This window comes from Somniosus microcephalus, chromosome 1 (genome assembly GCF_052327205.1).
Source record: "Somniosus microcephalus isolate GS21.2 chromosome 1, FLI_Smic_1.0, whole genome shotgun sequence".
Lineage (NCBI taxonomy): Eukaryota > Metazoa > Chordata > Chondrichthyes > Squaliformes > Somniosidae > Somniosus > Somniosus microcephalus.
In genome coordinates this window covers 115,430,016-115,446,229 of record NC_140987.1, presented here as the reverse complement: position 1 = coordinate 115,446,229, position 16,214 = coordinate 115,430,016, and the positions used below count along the sequence as shown (strand labels likewise).

At 43.1% G+C, this 16,214-nt stretch overlaps 1 protein-coding gene across 1 annotated transcript in view; it reads right to left on the bottom strand.

Annotated features, from left to right (window-relative positions):
• Positions 1–16,214, bottom strand: part of slc71a2a (solute carrier family 71 member 2a) — a 143,839-nt gene that overhangs the window by 72,759 nt on the left and 54,866 nt on the right. The window contains exon 3 of the mRNA XM_085984859.1: positions 7,186–7,248. Coding sequence (XP_085840985.1) covers positions 7,186–7,248 — 63 coding nt within the window. The remainder of the gene's footprint in view (positions 1–7,185; positions 7,249–16,214) is intronic.

Sequence of the window (16,214 nt, the reverse complement as noted above, 5' to 3'; positions counted from 1 at the left end):
AATCCTGAAAACAAAGATGCGATTTAACCAGACAGAAAATTCTGTACCAGTTGGTGGAATACAGCCAGTAGTTCAGAGAAAGTTGAACAGTTTTCACATGTTTACCTTAAGGTCAGACAAATGGTAATTTTCATGATAAAAAAGTGAAATCTAACTGATGTTCTTTATACATCTATTTCTTCATCCTTGAATTTCCACACCCAGTTTCCTCATGAATCCCAACTCCAGACAGCACAAATTTTAAGTTAGCACAGCTGATGCCGATCCTCTTGCCGAATGTCCACACACATGTACTTTCCAGCAGTGGATAGTGATTAGGAGCAAGAATGCAGCAGATATTTCCTCTCGCTCACCAAGGAGCGCAGACCAATTGTAATGTTACAATTGCTGACCCGGCTGCCATCAGCTAACTCAGCACAGAGTGGGAATTGAACCTGGCACCTTCGAGTCTGTTTGGCTTAGTATGACGTCAGATAATGGCCCGGATTTTGAGGTCAGCGGTGAAGAGACGGTGCTCGCCGTTGACATTGAAAAATGCTGCCCGCATAGATTTAACGGGCTCTAGAGCGTGAATTTCCTCTATTTCAACGTGACTTTGAATTTGGTGTCATCTGTGGTGTCCAGCAACAGTGTAGGCAGCAAGTAGGCTAATCGGCCAACCAGATTGAAAAATTCTCAGACAGCAAAGCACGAAGTAAAAAGCAGGGATTAGAATCCATATTTTAATCATTGCACAGAAAGCAAAACAAAGATTGGAACATACACATGGGATTAAGGGAGAAGCTGAAATATCAAATTAAAAAAAATAATAATTTTATGATTTTAAAAATAAGCAAGTTTTAAATGAGGGAATGAGACTCCACACATGTAAACTTAGGTTTTCAGGGCCAGAGAGGTTGTTCAGCAGTAATTATGAATTGGTGTGCCATTAAAAGCTCAGTTACTCCTGACTGAATAAGACATGACATTTTCATTGGTTTTTAGAACATAAGAACATAAAAAGTAGGAGCAGGAGTAGGCCATACGGCCCCTTGGGCCTGCTCCGCCATTCAATAGGATCATGGCTGATCCGAACCTAGACTCACGTCCACTTCCCTGCCCGCTCCCCGTAACCCCTAATTCCCTGATCAGCTAGGAAACGGTCTATCTCAGTTTTAAATTTATTTAATGTTGCAGCTTCCACAGCTCTCTGGGGTAGCAAATTCCATAGATTTACTACCCTCTGAGTGAAGACGTTTCTCCTCATCTCAGTTTTGAAAGGGCAGCCCCTTATTCTAAGATTATGCCCCCTAGTTCTAGTCTCACCCATCAGTGGAAACATCCTCCCCGCATCCACCCGATCAAGCCCCCTCACAATCTTATATGTTTCGATAAGATCGCCTCTCATTCTTCTGAATTCCAATGAGTAGAGGCCCAACCTACTCAACTTTTCCTCATAAGTCAACCCCCTCATCTCCGGAATCAACCGAGTGAACCTTCTCTGAACTGCCTCGAGAGCAAGTATATCTTTTCTTAAATATGGAAACCAAAACTGTACGCAATATTCCAGGTGTGGCCTCACCAGTACCCTGTATAACTGAAGCAAGACTTCCCTGCTTTTATACTCCATCCCCCTTGCAATAAAAGCCAAGATTCCATTGGCTTTCCTGATCACCTGCTGTACCTGCATACTAACCTTGTGTGTTTCATGCACCAGGACCCCCAGATCCCTTTGTACTGTAGCACTTTCTCTCCATTTAGATAATAACTTGCTCTTTGATTTTTCCTGCCAAAGTGCATAACCTCACACTTTCCAACATTATATTCCATCTGCCAAATTTCTGCCCACTCACTTAGCCTGTCCATGTCCTTTTGCAGGTTTTTTATGTCCTCCTCACTCACTGCTTTCCCTCCCATCTTTGTATCGTCGGCAAACTTGGATATGTTGCACTTGGTCCCCTCCTCCAAATCGTTAATATAGATTGTAAAGAGTTGGGGTCCCAGTACTGACCCCTGCAGAGCACCACTAGTTACTGATTGCCAACCCGAGAATGAACCATTTATCCCAACTCTCTGTTTTCTGTTAGATAGTCAATCTTCCAACCATGCCAGTATATTACCCCCAATCCCATGATTTTTTAATCTTGTGCAATAATCTTGTGTGGCACCTTGTCAAATGCCTTTTGGAAGTCCAAATACACCACATCCACTGGTTCCCCTTTATCCATCCTGTTTGTTACGTCCTCAAAGAATTCGAGCAAATTTGTCAAACATGACTTCCCCTTCATAAAACCATGCTGACTCTGTCCGATTAAATTATGCTTATCCAAATGTCCTGTTACTGCTTCCTTAATAATGGACTCCAACATTTTACCAACCACAGATGTTAGGCTAACTGGTCTATAGTTTCCAGCCTTTTGTCTACTGCCCTTTTTAAATAAGGGCGTTACATTAGCAGTTTTCCGATCTGCTGGGACCGTTCCTGAATCCAGGGAATTTTGGAAAATTACCACCAATGCATCCGCAATCCCTACCGCTACTTCTCTCATCGAGAATAGTGCGTTAAAAAGTTGAAATTCACGTTAAATCACGGATATTGTGTTGATTGCATCTGCAACAGCACAATCCATGGAGGAGTAGGGTATGATTAACAGCAACTTCTGGATTTCCGCATTTAACTGCGCAATAGCGGACGCCAGAAGTTGTTGTCAGTTTTACACAGTAATGGCGACAAGTGTTGAAAGTTTCGTTGTCATTACAACCGCAAATTCTGGGCTATTGTTTTTACCCACTAAGCCATCAGGGGAGCCATCTATTTTAATACTATCTTTGGTTTGCCAAGGGTGGAATGATAGCTAGGCTTAGGTCAAACTACTCTTCAGGAGTCTCAGATTAAAAGAGCTCTTAAGATGCTAAGAATGTCTACTATACAGTATTTAATTTTAATCACTTCCTAGGTAATTACAGTGCAAATTAAATTATAACTCAAATATATTATAAAACTCAAAAATGCATGTATATTAACAGACCCTTTGTTGTCTGTTCAAAATTAGCTTATTCTGCATGACTGACGTTACACCTGATCCGTTTGAACCATTACCTAATAGAAATCAGAATAGTGACAAACTCACTACAGATCTGTCATTAAACCAGTAAAAATCTTTATACACGTGTATACATTCAGCCTTCTTGAATGCTCTGAATATTAATGGAAATCTCTAATAAAAGTTGATAATTTTAAGAGGAAAATGACTCCATCTCATATCCATCTTTTCCCAATTCTTTACACCTAAAAGGAAACCAACACTCCTTAAAAAAATGCACACTAAATACAAGAAGCACATAGTGTAAAACCAAAAGTGATCAATATGCCAGATTTACAAGCTGTGCTATCAAGAACTTCTCATATTAAAAAAAGAAATGATTAATGGTCAATTGTCTATTATATTGGGGAACTGACCTATTCATCCTCAAATTCAGTACAGTCCCCCATTACTAGATACATCTTTCGATTCTTTAAAAAAAATAATTATCGAACACTCAGAATTCATATAAAATTCCTGGCTCTAAATGTGAATGCCAATTAGTTCTGTCATCATTAAGCATGCATGCATTGCCATAAGTTGCTCGTGGGAGTTGTACATCTCAACAATTCCTAATGGACAAGAACTAGATTTGAAGACTCCCACAATGCATTTCATAAAGGCAGCATTAAAGGCAAGAAATGTCAAATTGAAACCTATAACAAGTATATTATACTAAGGTACCTAGATGAAATGAATTGGGAAAGTATTATAAATTTAAACAAAATTCCAGAGGCATGGAATGGAGTGTACAATTCTATATTAAACAAATATTTCATCTTACTTTGTGGAGGACATTTACTGGTTTAAGAGATAGGATTGCACAAGATGTGCCAGAGTTCACCAGGATGTTGTCATTTTGTTTTTCATAGGCTATATCTCAGGAGGTATGAAGTGTATGCAAGCTTCTATGGATTTCTGCAACAGTCTGAACATGTAACAGTGCATTCTCAAAGCCATCTGACAAAAATCAGCCTACTCATTGATGTTTTTCACCTTCCAATCGGATTGGTTTCAACATGTTGCTTTGTTTCAGTTTTTTGTGCCTAAACCACAAATTTGAAGTGCCTTTTTAGATCAATCTATACAGGAACAGCTGACAATCAGATTTTGAGAACAGTCTAGTTTATATGACAGTGATAATAATCCTTGCCAATTGCAAAGGCTAGCATAGTAGCATGCCGTTCCACAGAATGTAGGATACAGGAATACAGAATTTCCTCACAGTAATTTTTTTTTTGCCTCGTGTTTCTTAAAGCAGAAGCTCCCAGTACAATGGAACTTCCACCAATTGCATTATAAAGCAGATTCCACAGCACCATATCACACTAAACACAACAACAGGCACAACTGTGTTAAAATACATCGTTCATAGTTATGTTTAAGAGATAGGATTGCAAATGGTTGTCATTTTCCAAAATTCCAGAGATTCTGGAACAGTTCCCATGGATTGGAAGGTGGCAAATGTAACCCCATTATTTAAGAAAGGAAGGAGAGAAAACAGGGAACTACAGACCAGTTAGCCTGACATCAGTCGTAGGGAAAATGCTAGAATCTATTGTTAAGGACATAGTAACAGGGCACTTAAAAAGTAATAATAGGATTGGGCAGAGTCAACACGGATTTATGAAAGGGAAATCGTGTTTGGCAAAAAGAGTTTTTTGAGGTTGTAACTAGCAGAATAGATAAGGGGGAACCAGTGGATGTGGTGTATTTGGATTTTCAGAAGGCATTCGATAAGGTGCTACACAAGAGGTTATTAAACAAAATTAAGACTTATGGAATTGGGGATAATATACTAGCATGGATTGAGGATTGGTTAAAGGATAGAAAACAGAGTAGAAATAAACGGGTTATTTTTGGGTTGGCAGGCTGTAACTAGTGGGGTACAGCAAGGATCAGTGCTCGGGCCTCAGCTATTCACAATCTACATCAATGATTTAGACGAGGGGACCAAATGTAATATATCCAAGTTTGCTGAGGATACAAAGGTGGGTGGAAATGTAAGTTGTGAGGAGGATGCAAGGAGGCTTCAAGGGGATACAGACAGGCTAAGTGAGTGGGCAAGAACATGGCAAATGGAATATAATGTGGAGAAGTGTGAAGTTATCCACTTTGGTATGAAAAATAGAAAGGCAGAGTATTTTTTAAATGGTGAGAGATTGGGAAATGTTGGTGTTCAGAGGGACCTGGATGTCCTTGTACACAAATCACTGAAAGTTAACATGCAGGTACAGCAAGCAATTGGGAAAGCAAATGGTATGTTGGCCTTTATTACAAGAGGATTTGAGTATAAGAGTAAAGACGACTTACTGCAATTATATCGGGCTCTGGCGAGACCACACCTGGAGTATTGTGTACAGTTTTGGTTTCCTTACCGAAGGAAGGATATACTTGCCATAGAGGGAGTGCAACTAAGGTTCACCAGACTGGTTCCTGGGATGGGGGGATTGTCCTATGAGGAGAGATTGAGTAGACTAGGCCTATATTCTAGAGTTTAGAAGAATGAGAGGTGATCTCATTGAAACATACAAAATTCTTACAGGGATTGACAGGGTAGATGCAGGGAGGATTTTTCCCCTCGCCGGGGAGTCTAGAACCAGGGGCCACAGTCTCAGAATAAGGGTTCGGCCATTTAGGACTGAGATGAGGAGCAATTTCTTCACTCAGGGAATGGTGAATCTTTGGAATTCTTTACCCCAGAGGGCGGTGGAGGCTCAGTCGTTGAGTATATTCAAGACAGAGAGCGATAGATTTTTGCATATTAAGGGAATCAAGGGATATGGGGATAACGCAGGAAAGTGGAGATGAGATAGATCAGCCATGATCTTATTGAATGGCAGAGCAGGCTCCTATTTCTTACACTCTTGACACTGGACCTTCCCTAATAACTGGGGGAAGATCCATACAAGGCAGCAAACAACAAAGTATCTTAGTGGCTTGTAAGACACACCAGACAGAAAACAGGGCCGCCTCATTCTCAAGCAACTTTGTTTACCGTCACCAATGGAATAGCTCTGGTGAATCCATCTCATTAGGTGGCTCTCAGCAGCTCATTTACTTTACACTCTCTAGCACTGACATCGAGGCTGCTGCCTGCAGAACTGTAAACTAAATAGGGCATTAGCTGTGCTGTCAGGGAGGTACAGTGTGGGTTGTAATGATAGAGGCCTTACAGCAGGTTAACTGTACAATGGTTTAGTCAGAGAACGCATGCAATACGAGGGAGCTTGAAATCATTTGAGAATAAATTCAGGAATGCACGAACAAAAAAATAGCTTGATCAAATTCAGAAGTTAGCAATCGGGATATAGTTTCTGTGATTTCAATGTAGTTAATCCATTTTATTAACTTTAGAGATGGTGAGCAGAATTATGATAAAAAAGGACACTCAATTGCTTATACAAATATTCACCCACTCAAACAGAATATACATTCAGAATGTTAACATTTTTCATTAAATGCTTCCAGAAACACAAGGCAAAAAGAATTTAAAACTCGCCATGCAAGGAAAATAAGCATTCCTGTATATCTTAATATTCCGCGAATCATCATACGCACGTGCCAACCTTTGTAGTGAAATTATTGCAGTATTTAAAAAAAAAACTAAACTTTTGTAACCAAGAAGAAAATTAGAACTAGGCCTTCTGGTGTATTATAAAAGGAGTCACAAGCAATTGCAACACAAATTATTGCACTGACTCAGTTCCTTTATTTTTCTTTAAACAAACAGAATCACACGGCTAATCAGGAGAGGAAGAGACTGCAGTATAGCTTCCGCTGTTCAACATTCACCTTCAAAATGTGCATTGTGCCTGTTCTGCAAACTCAGTTCCTAGATCGCCTTTACTAAATTTACTGAAACAAAATACAACTTGAAGAAAACAATTTAATTTCTTTAAGTAAAGCTCAACAAACTTCTAAATAATGTTGAAACAGTTTGAATAAGTTGTGCGCAATATCGGGATAAAATTTCAACTGAAATATGACGTTGATTATAGTGATCTTCAAACCTCTGATACAACAATCTCACATGCATATACATGTCTATTTATTTCTATGAGCTGCTATCGTACTTAATTCTTTCTGCTCATCAGGAACTGAATTGCAGATATATTCTTACCTTTACACCCTGAATAAGGCCATTCATTAAAAATGTATGTTTTGGAAAGGTTTCATGCAGAACCTGTCAAGAAAGAGAATAAAAATTAGATATACAAAGACAACCTAGTTAATACCTAGATTTACAAAAATAAAGATTCAGTAAGTATCAACAATCTCACTGTGAGCAAGCTAAAATGAACTAACCAAAGTTTTCAAAAATTGGGCGTGGCCCCTTTTGGGGCGCCAACGTCGCCGAGGCGCTAATTTTAGCACCCCTCCGCTTTAAATTCAGTTGTAGCGCCCCAGGCAGGAGGTGGAGCGCCACTGGAAGCACTCCACCTTCTTGAGGCGCTACAACTGAATATCACGGCGCTATGTGCAACAGCGCCACGCGCGTCGGCATGTAGTGCCACGTCCTTGCAGGCCTCCTCCCCTGATTAAAGGGGTGGGGCCTAGTGCTGCATGCACCGGGGCCCTGCTAGACCACCGGGGAGTGTGGTGCCGTGAAAACAGCCCGGCACTCAAGAGGAGTGCCGGGCAAAGCGATCGCTCAGGGGGCGTAAGCGAAGTTTGCGGCCGGGGCACTGCGCACGACGAAGTCATCACCGGCTGCGCAGCGCCGTGAGGTGCTACTGGCTACCACCGCCGCTAACCTCCAGCTGAATTTCGCGGGAGGCATTAGAGGTGCCCCACCCGGGTGCTAAAGGATTTGTGTCCCGTTAGTGCCCTCCAGGGGTGCTAACGAGGTGCAAGTCAGCCCAATTTTTCCCCTTCAAGTTTTAACTTAGTTTGGCAGCAGCCACATTTATATAGTGATGCAGAGAAATTTTACATGTTAGTAATGAAGACCAGGAAATCAGTGCATTGAAATAGGTTTTCATTCAGAGTGCACAAATGTCTCAAGAATTGACAATACAAATCCATTCTTAGGTAAACAAAGGTTTTGTTTTATTTCATACCAACATTGAGTCAGCATGGTAAAACATGGATTATAATCTACAAGTTGTTTAACAACCTTCCCTATTTCCCAGTAATGGGCACAGTAGCAAGCAACCTTCTCTTAAGTGGCATCAGACCATAATATAATGCTTACGTTGCTGAACAACTGTCTGCAAGTGTGTTCCTTTGTTTGGGCTCCTACACTGTTGCAGCCAAGCTCAGACAAGCATCAGGAACAATATCTCCTTTTTCTCTTGGGCATTCTGTAATCCTCTGCTCAGAGCACTGATTTTAGTAACTCCAGCTATATTCCTCTCCCCTTTCCTTTTTATTTTATTGCAAAGCAATGCTTGTTCATCATGTGCCTCAAGTTAACACAGACAGAAGTGTAGGACAAATGTGTTCAAACTTTTCAATTAAGCAATTAAAATATGCCTTTTCTGACAGTGTCTCCCCATTAATAATAGTGTTATTCCAATAAAGCTTTAGTGAAATATAGTCAAAATACTGGGGTGATAATTCGTCACTTTGACCCAAGGCCTACCCTGGTGAAAAGGAGAAACAAATGGTGTCAGTGGGCATCAACTATGTGTCAAATAAACTCCAGATTTACTACAGTGAAAATGGGGGGGGGGGGGGGGGGGGGGGGGAAATGTAGACTGCAAGATGGTCAAATGAAGCAACTCCACCTATCGACTATAAAAACAAAACTGTTTGCTATAAACTGACAACTGACTCTCACAAATGGTCAGCACTTTTTACTTCAAATATCACAACATTTTATAATTGTGTTTCAATCCAGTTGCGGCCAACAATAACCAGACCAGGTTAAAATTATTTAATGCCAATATTCAAGGGATTAGTTGTTCTTTTTAAACATGGTGGCAAAAATTGGTCAATATGAGATAATCAGTCGCTGGCCCAGAAATTCCTCCCGCAGGCGGAGGGCTGCGATCTGGAAAAATCTGCGCCAAGGCCGGAGGGCTCCCGGGGAGGTGCAGAGTTTCGCTGCTGGGCCTCTCCAAACTGCCGGTGCGCAGGGCCCACGTATTCCAGAGGCGCAGGTAGTTAGCAGCGTCCCTTGGATCACGTGGGCCATGGGGAGCCAATCAAAAGAGAATCTCCCTTCATACATTTGACAGGAAGACCTGTCAAATATATGAATAGAGATCACCCCCAAAACATAGTAAAACTTTAATTTTTTTTTTTTTTTTAAATCACATTTTTAAAATGACTTTAAATTACAATAAATTAAGTATTTTAAACAAAAATTTTATTTTTCAAAAAAAATAATTAAAGTTTTTAACAGGGCTAAAAATCAACTTACATAGAAACATAGAGATAGGAACAGGAGTAGGCCATTCGGCCCTTCGAGCCTGCTCCGCCATTCAATGAGATCATGGCTGATCTTCGTCTGAGATCTTAGCTGATCTTACCAGTTCAGTACCCCGTCCCCGCCTTTTCTCCGTAACCCTTAATCCCCTTAGCCTTCAGAAATATATCCAATTCTCTCTTGAAAATATTTATTGAATTAGCCTTCGCAGCCCTCTGTGGCAGGGAATTCCACAGGCTCACCACTCTTTGAGTGAAGAAATTCTTCCTCATCTCTGTTTTAAATGATTTGCCCGCTATTTTTAGACTGTGGCCCCTGGTTCTGTGCTCCCCGGCCATTGGAAACATTCTCTCTGAATTCAGCCTGTCCAGGCCTGCCATAATTTTATATGTTTCGATGAGATCACCTCTCAATCTTCTAAACTCCAGTGAGTACAAGCCCAAACTATTTAATCTCTCTTCGTAGGTCATTCCCGCCATTCCAGGTATCAGCCTGGTGAATCGCCGTTGCACTCTTTCCATGGCAAGAACATCCTTCCGCAGATGGGGCGACCAAAACTGTACACAATACTCCAGATGCGGTCTCACCAGCACCTTGTACAGCTGTAGTAAGGTATCCCTATTCCTATACTCGAACCCCCTTGATATGAAGGCCAACATACCATTTGCCTTCTTAATCGCCTGTTGCACCTGCATGCTCTCCTTCAGTGACTGGTGCACAAGAACACCCAGGTCCCTCTGCACTTCCCCATCTCCCAATCTATTGCCGTTTAGATAATAATCTACCCTCCTGTTTTTACCCCCAAAGTGGATAACCTCGCATTTATCCACATTATAGTGCATCTGCCACGTATCCGCCCATTCCCCCAACCTGTCCAAATCGCACTGTAGCCTCCTGACATCCTCATCAGAGCCCACCCCTCCTCCTAGTTTAGTGTCGTCAGCGAATTTGGAAATATTGCATCCAATTCCCTGATCCAGATCATTTATATATATTGTGAACAGCTGGGGTCCCAGGACAGATCCTTGCGGCACCCCGCTGGTCACTGCCTGCCACTCCGAAAACGAGCCGTTTATTCCAACTCTCTGTTTTCTATCCGCCAGCCAGTTCTCTATCCACGTTAATACTTTGCCCCCAATCCCATGAGCCTTAATTTTGCATGATAATCTTGTGTGGAACCTTATCGAAGGCTTTCTGGAAGTCAAGGTACACCACATCCACTGGCTCTCCCCCATCTATTTTACCAGTTACTTCCTCAAAAAATTCCAGCAGATTAGTCAAACACGATTTACCCTTTGTAAATCCATGTTGACTCTGTCCGATCCTTTCCCCATTTGTCAAGTGCTCCGCTATTTTATCCTTAATAATGGACTCTAGCATTCTGCCCACAACCGATGTAAGGCTTACTGGTCTATAATTCCCTGCTTTCTCTCTACCCCCCTTTTTAAATATTGGGGTAACATTAGCTACCCTCCAATCCACGGGTACTGTTCCTGAGTCAATGGAGTTCCGGAAGATGATCCTTAGAGCATCTGCTATCTCCAGGGCCACCTCCTTAAGTACCCTAGGATGTAGTTTATCAGGCCCCGGGGATTTGTCGGCCTTCAGTCCCCTCAACTTACCCAGCACCATATCCCTAGAGATACTAATTTCTGTCAGCTCCTCCCTCTCATTAGTCCCTATGTTTGCCGATATTCCTGGGAGGTTATTTGTGTCCTCCTTTGTGAATACAGAACCAAAGTATGAGTTTAATTGGTCTGCCATTTCCTTATTCTCCATAATATATTCTCCCGAATCGGACTGCAAGGGACCGACTTGGGATTTTACCAGTCTTTTCCTCCTGATATACCGATAAAAGCTTTTGCAGTCTGTCTTTATGTTTGCTGCAAGTTTACTTTCGTATTCTATTTTCCCCTTCCTGATTAATCCCTTTGTCCTCTTTTGCTGTATCTTGTACTGCCCCCAATCTTCCGGTCTGGTGCTTTTTTTTGCCAGTTGATATGCCCTTTTTTTTGATTTTATGCTGTCCCTAATTTCCCTCGTTATCCACGGTTGAGTCACCTTTTTAGGTTTATTTTTGTGCCAAACTGGTATAAACATGTTCTGGAATTCTTCCATTCTATCAGTGGAAATTAATTTTTTTTTTTTTTACTTTTTTCAACTCTTATCCTGGTAAAAGCAAGCCTTGCGCCTGCTTTTACCAGGCGCAAGAATTGGAAGTGTTTACTGCGGGCGGAGGGTCTTCCAAAAACGGAACTCTCCGCCCGCAGAGGCCCTTCTCCCGGGGGCAGCCGGAGGATCTGTCAAGAACTTTCTTGACAGATCGGAAATGCCGGTTTCCAGCGCATGCGCAGTGCATGCCTGAAACCGGCATTTCTGACGCCCCTACGGGTGAGTACACAGCGCATACACACCTGTATGGATCGGAATTTCTACACCAATATGTTTTAGTGATGTTGGTTGAGGGATAAATGTTGGCCAGGAATCTAAGAACTCCCCATCTCTTCTTTGAATAAAGCCATTGGATCTTTTACAACTACCTGAATAGGCAGATAGGACCTCAGTTTAATGTCTTATCTGAAAAGACAGTCACCAAGAAGGCAGAATTCCTTAGCATCAACCCAGACTATATGCTCAAATCCTGCACAGTACCTGAACCCAAGGCCTTCTGACTCAGAGGCAGAAGTGCTACCAGTGAGCCAAGCCACACACACACACGTGCACACACGCACGCGCGCGCACACACACACGCCCGTGTGTCCCCCCTCTCCCCGTCATGTCCTCTCCCTGTCCTATCCCTCCCTCCCCTCGCCCACCCCCACCCCCCTCTGTCCCTCTCTCCGGCCCCTCCCCCTGCCTAGCGCCTGAGGTCCGGAGCTGAGGTCCCCCGCGTATGGCGCGGCTGATGGGCGGGCAGCGCATGCGCGGTCAGTGGGCAATTTTGGGGCGCTTGGTCTCCCTGCCCGTGTGTCCCCCCTCTCCCTGTCATGTCCTCTCCCTGTCCTATCCCTCCTCTCCCTCCCCTCCCCCCTGTCCCTCTCTCCGGTCCCTCCCCCTGCCTAGCGCTTGAGGTCCAGAGCTGAGGTCCCCCGCGTATCGCGCGGCTGATGGACGGCCGCTGTGGGCGGGCGGGCGCGGTCAGTGCGGGCGGCGCGAGCGCCCCGCGATTTCCCGAGGCTCGCCCCCCCCCCGCGATTTCCCGAGGCTCTTCCCCCTCCCCCACCCCGCGATTTCCCGAGGCTCTCTCCCCCCCCTGCGATTTCCCGAGGCTCTTTCCCCCCCCCCCCCCCTCTATTAAATTGTTATTTAATTCCCTAACACATCATTAAAATATTTACCTTAGTTCCCTAACACACAGAAAGTGTGGGGGAATAAATTGTGAAAAATCAAGATGGCAGCCACTCACCTCAGTTCAGAAGGATAAGGCCCGCCCACACACGCACCGATTGGTCGACCGGTCAGGTCACCGAAGCGTAGGATTGGTCAATCGTCGAGTCACTCGACACTCAACTGTAGGAAAGAACCCACCGTCCGATTGGTGGACCTCGACGTCACACGGTCGCTAATGAGATGCTAATGAGCGGAACGCTGAACGTTTTTGGGATACCGCGGGCGGGATTTTTGTCCGGCCGAAACGTAAATACGCCTATGACCGGTCCGGAATCGCAAGCTTTCTTTTGAGGCGACGCGCGCGTCGGTACGCTCTAACTTTCAAACGTATAGAGAACGGACAGACATCAGGACAGACAGAAGAGCCGCATATATATATGAGATAGATATATAGATAGAGGTAGATAGATACAGGAAACTTTCGTTTAACCGGAGGTTAAATGTCCGGAAAGCTCTATCTACCGGCAAAATTCAGGAGCCATTTCCTATAAGTTTTTTTACTTCTCGTTGCTTTTTTTTTTCCAGTCAGGCTCTGCAAGGTCTAGCTGAAGTTGTTGCTTAGCTACAGAGACGCTTTTAAGCTGCGGTCGACTGTTTTGAAGCTGTTGCTAAGCAACAGGGTTTGTTGATTCACACGGAGCTCAAAAGCTCCGTATGTTTTAACATTAGCGCTGGTTTCTACGGCAGTTTTGATGGTACGGCACCAGCTCGGTCCTGTCAGTGCCGGATACCAGAAAGTTTCCTGTATAGATATATATGTCGTGTGGGAATGTGGTGTACCACAATGGATGTATTGGATGACCAATGGTGGGAATGGGGTTGGGATGGTTGGAAACACGACGTCATCTGATGAAACCTCCAAGCATACATCCAGAGGTAGCAGCCCTAATGGTAGTTCTACAGAAGAATTGTACTAGGGTGCCAATAGAAACAGAAAAATAGGAGCAGGAGTAGGCCATTCAATATCATGGCTGATCCTCGATCTCAATACCATATTCCCGCTCTCTCCCCACACACCTTGATGCCTTTTGTGTCTAGAAATCTATCTGTCTCTTCCTTAAATATATTCAGTTACTTGGCCTCCACAGCCTTCTGTGGTAGAGAATTCCACAGGTTCACTACTCTGAGTGAAGAAATTTCTCTTCATCTCAGTCCTAAATGTCCTACCCCGTATCCCGAGACTGTTCTAGATCCCTCCACCCCCAGCCAGGGGAAACATCCTCCTTGCATCCAGTCTGTCTAGCCCTGTCAGAATTTTAAACTCTAGTGAATACAGGCCTAGTCAACCCAATCTCTCCTCATACGACAGTCCTGCCATCCCAGGAATCAGTGTGGTGAACCTTCGCTGCACTCCCTCGATGGAAAGTATATCCTTTCTTAGGTAAGGAGACCAGAACTGCACACAGTACTATAGGCAAGTTTTTTCCCCTGCCTCAATCCATATTCCAACAAACCTATTTCAACAATTGGTGGTGAATAGTGAGTTTAGGTTTCTAAATAAAAGGGTAAAAATGGCAAATTATGCAGGGCCCCCACAGGCAGACGTACTGTGTAAAGCGGAGAATATAATCACCTCCACCAAAAGGAATCTCTCCAATATCTGCCCATTTCTTCACATTCTACCTCTCAAAATAAATTACAGAAACCTTGCCTCTGCTTTTTCCCCCCATTCATGGGATGTGGGAGTCGTTGGCAAGGCTAGCATTTATTACCCATCCCTGATTGTCCTTGAGAAGGCGGTAGTGAGCTGCCTTCTTGAACCGCTGCAGTCATGTGGTGAAGGTACTCTCACAGTGCTGTTCGGGAGGGAGTTCCAGGATTTTGACCCAGTGACGCAAGTCAGGATGGTGTGCGACTTGGAGGGGAACTTGGTGGTGATGGTGTTCCCATGCGCCTGCTGCCCTTGTCCTTCTAGGCGGTACAATTTGCGGGTTTGGGAGGTGGTGTCATGGGAGGTGGTGTCAAAGAAGCCTTGGCGAGTTGCTGCAGTGCATCTTGTAGATGGTACACACTGCAGCCACGGTATGCCGGTGGTGGAGGGAGAGAATGTTTAAGGTGGTGGATGGAGTGCCAATCAAGCGGGCTGCTTTGTCCTGGATGGTGTCGAGCTTCTTGGGTGTTGGTGGCGCTGCACTCATAGGCTTGGGCCATATATAACCAATAATACCAAAAGAACAGATTTTTACATCATTTCGATGTCAAGCAGTATAACATGCATTAAACAAAGTATGCGGTTTGTGTAAAAACTTAACTTGATTCTGACAGTGCATTAGATAGTAGCTCTTCTGAAAAGAAAATCTAATGGGCTAGTGAATAAAAATCTGATTTAAAAATAAATTGTTTTGGGATGTGGGCAACACTGGCACTGCCTATCCTTTGTTGCCCTGTGGGCATTAACTGTCAACCAATGTGGGACGGGAATCACATGTAGGACAGAGAAAGTAGGAGTGGCAGCTTCCCTTCCCTAAAGGTGATTTGTAAACCAGTTGGGTTTTTACGACAACCCTGCAGCTTTCATGCTAGTGCACAAAATACCAGATTTATTGAACTTGTCAACTTGCCATGAGGCTACTGTACCAATGTTAAAAATGAACATGTATTTACAGCAAGTTTATGCAGCAAATCAGAATTGCTCCAAATATTCAGGTGTTCCTATTTCAAAACACAACAGCTCATGCCTAAGGAACACTTTGCCAATAATAAAAAAAAGCACAATTTAAAGCAAATATTCACAAGCAGTGAAAACTAGGTTAATCATAATTTTTTTGCACTTTGAAGTCTGAAACGGTAATGATGATTAAAATCTAACAAAGTTCAGTTATTGAGACACAAAATTACATCACATTTATTGAGCTATATGGCACCTCTGAAAGTCCATTGTACACTGTTTGATAGAGACCCAGTAAATAATGAGAATAGTGCTGATACATTAGCTATCCTCTGGCCTTTATGAAACTAGCTCTCAGATTAAAAACAAAAGAAAGAATTTTACCCCCAAAAAATCTATATTTTGCACATATTGAAGTGGTTCTGAATTTTAACTTAGATGAGCTAACAAGTAGGAGTGGCAGCTTCCCTTCCCTGAAGGCGTTTTGTAAACCAGTTGGGTTTTTACGACAACCCTGCAGCTTTCATATTAGTGCACAAAATACTTGTCAAATATTATGGAGCTGAATGAAGACCAAGAGTAAACCAAGATCACCAACTTAGGTAGCATTGGCTTTGCATATTGCACGCCAATTGCTAGTTCAATCATCATCAACTTGCATTTATATAGCGCCTTTAACATAGTAAAACATCCCAAAACATTTCACAGGACTATTATAAAACAAAATTTGACACAAGCCACATAAGGAGATATTAGGGCAGATGACCAAAAGCTTGGT